The sequence below is a fragment of the Apaloderma vittatum genome, unplaced genomic scaffold, assembly GCF_000703405.1.
Source record: "Apaloderma vittatum isolate BGI_N311 unplaced genomic scaffold, ASM70340v1 scaffold34046, whole genome shotgun sequence".
Lineage (NCBI taxonomy): Eukaryota > Metazoa > Chordata > Aves > Trogoniformes > Trogonidae > Apaloderma > Apaloderma vittatum.
Window position 1 is genome coordinate 1 of NW_009722831.1, and position 6,664 is coordinate 6,664.

General features: G+C 54.3%; 1 protein-coding gene across 1 annotated transcript; it reads left to right on the forward strand.

Moving 5' to 3' along the window:
• Nucleotides 1-634: 634 nt before the first annotated feature.
• On the forward strand, nt 635-5,602 carry AMDHD2 (amidohydrolase domain containing 2; the record flags this gene model as incomplete). Its single annotated transcript, XM_009871894.1, has 9 exons — nt 635-774; nt 1,136-1,190; nt 1,812-2,024; nt 3,008-3,096; nt 3,393-3,537; nt 3,774-3,881; nt 4,543-4,611; nt 5,045-5,146; nt 5,514-5,602. Coding segments are annotated over 9 exons (1,010 nt in total), but the record flags the coding sequence as incomplete, so codon positions are not given.
• Nucleotides 5,603-6,664: the final 1,062 nt, after the last annotated feature.

The window sequence follows — 6,664 nt, forward strand, 5'->3', positions numbered from 1 at the left end:
CCCAGACCTTCAGACCCCGCCGTGTGTGCACTGCCCGTGGCCAAACGCGTTTCAGCTGCTCACGGGAGATGTGTCACAAAGGAACAATAAAGAACGATTTTGCTCATGGCTTCTGCTGTCACGGAATTGATCCCCTTTGGCTCAGTGGAGTTTTCAGGCCAGCTCTCTTCTTAAGCTTATTTTTATTAACATTTTATCCTCTGCACTGGCATGATGCTCACACTATCCTGTCCAGGATGCAGCGAGGACAGAGCAGGGCTTCTCCAGGGAACGACCGTTACCTGCAGTAGGTTCTTTCCTGAGGGATTTGTTCTGTGGTAGCTTATGTTGGAAGTCAGATCACCTCTTCAGTGGAGGATCCTCAGGTTTTGAATCAAAATAAAAAGTTGGTGCTTGCAAAACGCTGGGATGCTGGGAAAAGCACTTCAGGAGGACAGTGTTGGCTGGATTTGTACTTGCAGACCCTCCCAAGTGTAGGACAGGAGAAGCACTGGTGGAACCCTTTGGTTCTGGTCAGCACCACACAAACAGAGTGGCTCACTCCAATCGTGCAAAATGTTTCTTTGGCCTTTTTGGGTGGGAAAACATCCACTGGGGAGGCTTCAGTGTTCTCTTTGTTTTACTCACGGTGCAGGAGGCTTTGGGGTGGACTTCTCCCTGGCTACAGATGACTTCAAATCAGGGATTGACCTGGTCAGTCAGAAAATCCTCTCCCATGGAGTGACTTCCTTCTGTCCCACCCTGGTGACCTCTCCTCCATCTGTGTACCACCAAGTAAGTGACTTTCTCCCCTTCTCATCCACAGGGTGAGAAGGGACTGAGCTTGGTACCAAGAGGGCCAAGGCTGAGTCCACAGAGACCAGGCTGGCTGCATTGGCAGAAGAGCCATGGACATGAGGACCTAGACTCTACCCCTGGATTTCTTGCCTTTACCCTTTAAGACTGCTGAGACAGTGATGTCTCCCAGGCCAGCTTTGCACAGTGGGGCTTGCAGCTGGCTTTTCTTTGGCGAGCTGTCTTTGGCTGATGGTCCCAAGTGGTCCAGCTACAAAGCTTTCGCCCAAGGTTTGGGTTTGTTTTGGCAAGCCGGGGTGCTGCGTCTGGGATGCCGTGTCTGACAAACCCTTTTCTCTAGGTTCTCCCTCAGATCAGTATCCAAGATGGTGGAGCCCACGGAGCAGGTATCCTGGGTGAGTGGTTTTGTCACTCGCTCTCCCCTCTGGTGCTACTCTAGGTAGACAATTATCTTGTTCATTGAGGAGAAAGAATCTACCACAGGGACAGCACAAATGGGGCTGGAGCCCTCTTGGTGGGAGGGATGCACAGGTGGGCCCAGACCTGCTTTCTCCCTCTACCTATGCCTGGTCTCTGCCATCATACCTGCACTGCACCAGCCCTTTTGGGCCTCCCCAGGTGATGCCGGTGTTGTGGCTTGCCTTGGCCAGTTGCCAGCATTGCATCTTCTGCTCTGCTGAGCTCAGAGTTACCTGAGCCATGTGTTTCGCTGCAGGAGAACGGGGAGAGCTTGACAGGAGCAAGGTAGATGCAGCAGGTTTATTGGTCCTTGGCAGGAAGGGTCATAGAATCGTTAAGGTTGGAAAAGACCTCTAAGATCATCAAGTCCAACCGCCAACCAAACACCACCATGACCACTAAACTATGTCCTGAAGTACCACATCTATACATTTTTTTAACACCTCCAGAGATGGGGACTCCACCACTGCCCTGGGCAGCCTGTTCCAGTGCTTCACCACTCTTTCGGTAAAGAAATTTTTCCTAATATCCATGGGTTTGTGTTCCTGTTTGGGCAGGGGCCCATCTGGAAGGACCGTTCATCAGCAAGGAGAAGAAAGGGGCGCACCCGGAGCACTGCCTCCGTACCTTTGAGGAAGGTGCCTTCCAGGACCTTCTTGCCACCTACGGCTCCCTGGACTGTGTCCGGATTGTCACCCTGGCCCCGGAGATGAAGAGGAGCAGTGAGGTGATCCGGGAGCTCACCAAGCGGGGCATCTGTGTGTCGCTCGGTAAGGGCTGGGGTGGAGGAGGTTTGGGGAGGCTCCATCTCCTGGCACCACACGGGGCTGTAGCATCTCTAATGGTGACTCGGTGTGAATGGACAGGGTGGGATTTTCTTTTGGTGGGCCTGTCTGGAGGTGACAGACCTGTCACAAGTGGGGACTTCACTTGGTGCTGCGGATCTGTCGCCCGTTGTCCGGTTAAGGGCCAAACTTCATATTGGTTGAGCAGCCCATGCTTTTTTATCACAAGGTAGCGTTAGGTGCTGTTCAAACACATAAAGAAAGAGTAGTCTGAGTAAAGATCTAATTGAGGATTGGTGATGTGGAAAGGTTCAAATTCTGAAGTTCAACTGCTTTAGGCCTTATTTGACAGGTGAAATCATTTTCCAAAGGTTACTGTTGCGTTTTGATAACTCCGTTGTAGGAGATCTCTCCCTCCAATGTCGTGCTGCCCATTGACTTAAAACCTTAAATGAGAAGGGCATTCATATCACAGAGCATCTCTTATCTCACAGCCACATAAAGCAAAGAACTACGGAAGGGCAAGGTTTGCCTGTAGAGCAATAGAACTGCTGTCTGTGTTGGGGAAAACAGTTTTCTTTCTGAGTAGTTTTTTCCCCATATTCTTTCTTGGCAAAGTCCCCACCATCTCTGCTGGCTTGACAGCTCTCTATAAAGCCTTTAAACACACGAGGACAGCAGAAAGGCACATCCTTGGACCTCCAACCCAGCCTGAAGGCCACTCTTTGTGAGCAAGGCAGCATTTCTGGTGGTTGTGATGTGAACAGGGAACGTGTTCGGGTGTGATACCACTGCCAGAACCCCCCATGGTCACGGCCAGACACCTCTGTGCCAAGGCTGGTGTTCCAGACCTCAGCCTGTGGTGGAGCACCCCAGTAGAGTCCCAGTTAGGGGGCATCTTGACTCCTGGAGGGAAGTAAATCAAGAAACAGTCAGAAAAAAAATCATGTGTTGTTCTTTCTGCCCAGGTCACTCGGTGGCTAATCTCTCCCAGGCCGAGGAGGCCGTGCAGCACGGCGCTACCTTCATCACTCACCTCTTCAATGCCATGTTGCCGGTGAGTAGCCGAGGGCACTTGCCCTGGACCGATATCGTTTTCGGTGCTTTCTCTTCTGCTACCCAGCTTATTTCATAACAGGCCTTGCACTGAGGTTTCAGCACTGAACCTCTGGTTTCACGTTTCTGCTGCCTGATCTAAGAGAGAGTCAAGGCTGTAGCAGACTCAAAATTTGAGGAAACGCCCAGATTTGCCTGGTGAAGGACAGAGCGCCCAGCTGACCGGCATGCTTTGGTGGGACCTGCCGGCAAGGTTCTGGTGATGCTCCACAGCTTGTCCTCTCTCCCCTCGGGCAGTTCCACCATCGCGACCCCGGCATTGTGGGGCTGCTGACAAGCGACAAGATTCCCGCTGGGCGGAGGGTCTTCTACGGCATGATCTCCGACGGCATCCACACCAACCCTGCCGCCCTGCGCATCGCCCACCGAGCCCACCCCAAAGGTGAGCCGGGCCGGGCCCACGTGGCATCATCAGCCAACTCGCGTGCTGTGCCTTGTCCCCTGAAGCAAGTGCTGTGCCGTGCTGCCCGAAAGAGTTCATGGCCGAGTATGCTGATCCACCAGCCCTCCTGGCTTTGGTGGGATGTGGCTAGAGACCCCTTGGAAGGGCTTCTTAGGGAGGGCTAGTGTGGATGTGGGGCTCGGAGCCAACGCAGCCTCGCTCTTCACGTTCCTCAGGCCTAGTGCTGGTGACAGATGCGATCGCTGGCATGGGACTGGCTCCAGGTCGGCACACGCTGGGTCAGCAGGTGGTGGAGATCGATGGGCTGAACACCTACATTGCAGGTAAATGCCTCTTGCTAAATTGCTAGGGACGGCGCTGCCACTTGTGCCTGTTCCTGGAGAGCTGAGCACACCTTGCAGCGCCTGCGGCAGTGTGGGGCAGCACTTGTGCCACCCTCCTGGGTTTTGGTGCCTGGTGGCTCTGGTGATTTGGTCTCAGGGAGAAGGAGGCACCTCGCAAAGAGGGAAGTGCCCCATCTTCAGGGAGTGAGGCGAGATCTGTCAGTTTGCAGCTGTCTGCAACAGCCTCGAATGCATCGTTGCCCAGTGTCACAGATGCCAGAGGTTCCAGCAGGGTCAGCAAGGACAGAAGTCCTGCAGATACTTATTGTCCCTTGTCTTTAACACCACCACTTCTTGCTAAGTTCCCTAAGCTGCAAGAAGTTGGAGGCTGGGAAGGCGTTTCAGAGAAGGATCGTCCCTTCCTCTGTCTCCGGCAGCCTGTGCCTGCGCTGTGAGCTGGTTTCACCCGGCCCAGCTGGCCTTATGGTGGAGCTGCAGTGTCACATCCCGGCACCTCTCCCTGCACTGCCAGCACGGGCTCTCTCTCGCCTCGTTCTGTCATCTCAAGTAGCTCCTCTTACAACTCAGGACTTCTGCCCCTCCTCCTTCTCCTTGCTGTGAGGTGTGGGACCCACTCAGTGCCATCCTATTCCTCTCCCAGGCACGAAGACCCTGAGCGGTAGCGTGGCAACCATGGACACGTGTGTGCGACACTTCCAAGAAGCCACAGGTAAGCAAGCCTTGTCCACGAACTGTTGGTCCCCATGTTGACACGGGAAAGGTCTTGCTCTTGCCAGTTATGTCTGCTCCATCAGAGAATGTTCCCTCTCACCTGAGACACGATGAGAAGGGCTGGGATCAGCAGGACTGGCCTCAGATGGGCACCTTTTTGAGAGGAGGTTTCATTTTAACACATAGTGCTAACGAGAGGTGAATTCTCCTGTTCCTTTCTCACAGAGGTGAATGGTTTTCCCCTCCCCATACTGTAGGTGTTCAGTTCTTTTCCTGCCATCTCCCCTGGGGATGTTTCCTCTTCCCAGCTCTGTCCAGCTGTGGCGAGGGTGTTCCAGCTCGGGTCCCTGCCAGGCCAACAGTTGCCTTATCCTGAGGGGTTTGGGCTTCTCTGTTTGCTGTCCTAATGTCTCTCCCCTTCTCTGTCCTAGGGTGCTCGGTAGAGACTGCGTTGGAGGCAGCGTCTCTGCATCCCGCCCAGCTCCTGGGCATTGAACACAAAAAGGGGACACTAAATTATGACTCTGATGCAGGTACTGGTATGGGGACAGCAGGTGCTCGTACGAGGCCAAGGGTGTGAGGGCTCTCGGGTGCTGGAGCAAAGCCAGGGCTGCAGTGAACGTATCTTCATCCTCTGCTTCAGTGGGAGCTGCAGGGAGACTCGCTCTGCCTGGATTTGCTCAGAGCTTTTGCTCCAGTGGGTTTCCCTCTGGATGCTGGTGGAGTCTGTGAGGCCTTTGAGAGATCCCCCCATCTCAGCCAAGCATGGAGCAGAGCTGCCGTCCTGCTGCCATCTCTGGGGTGGGGAGAAGCTCTTCTGCATTAAGCCCAGCTCTTCCCAGGCAGCTTCAGCTGCTCCATTTCTCTGACCTTTCTTCCTTTCTCTCTCGCCCGATGCAGATTTCCTGCTGCTGAATGACAGTCTGTACGTGCAAGCCACATACATCGCCGGCGAGGAAGTCTGGAGGCAGGAAACGTTAGGGATGTGACGCTGGGCTGTCCTGGTGCACTCCAAGGCTCCCTGGCACTGTGGTTAGCAGCTCTGGTAACCACTCCACTTCTCTATTTTTTTTCCCTTTTTTGTTGTTCTTTTTTTTCTTTTTTCCTTCCTGCAACTCCCTTAAAGGAGCCTCATACCAAAGAGCTGCGTTTTCCGGCGCAACCGCTGCTTCCAGTTACAGCCATGCCTGCAACAAATTTGTTGGTGCTCAGTTGGTGCAGTGGGGAGCACAGGCAATTCCGTGCTGCGGTGGTGCCGCAGACGGCCAGTCCCTGGCGTGCCCTGACGGACTGCACGGCTGTCCTGCACGGTGTCCCCAGACGGGTGCTCCTGTTACCATCTTACAGCGGTGTGAAGCTGTCCCGGACTTTGCACTGTTTTATGCAGCACACGCTAACATGCCCCATGCCCAGGGCAGGCTCAAGCCATTTCCATTCCTCTGCCTGCCATTTGCCTCCCTCCCAGGCAGCTGTGGCTGGTTAGACATCAGCTTACACCAGCTCAGCTCACAGCTCTTCACGTCGAAAGGTTCCTGTGGCGTCAGCAGAAGTTGAGGTTTGCGTTCTGATCTGCCGGCTGTGCCTCTGCCATGTGTCCATGGAGCAGGGCTGGCCACAGCTTGCCGACTCGGTGCCATTGTGCAGCTGTGAAGCCACGTGGGCTGAATCCTCAGGGCAGAGATCAAACCCAGGAAAAATGAGGCATTGCTGGTCCTTTGTGCCTTTTCCCTGCGTGGGCATCAAGTCCCCAGCACGAGGTTTCGTGGTTTCGGCTGGAGCCATGACAGCCCTGCCACAGAAAGCAACACTCTTTTTAACCGTTTGTTCTGGTGAGGTGGGTGCTGCAGGCTCTGTGCCCAGCCACACCTGCCTTGTCTGGTGGGTTTTTGCGTTCCTCCAGCCACAGATGGAAAGCTTTTGCTTTGAGGGATGTATCCAGACCAGTGGTGACAGGCTCATGAGCCCTTGGTCCAGCTCAGGGACTGAGGGAGAGGAGAACTCCAGCGGGATTCTGGCCTTTTGACAGTTGCTGATAGCTCATTATTCCTATG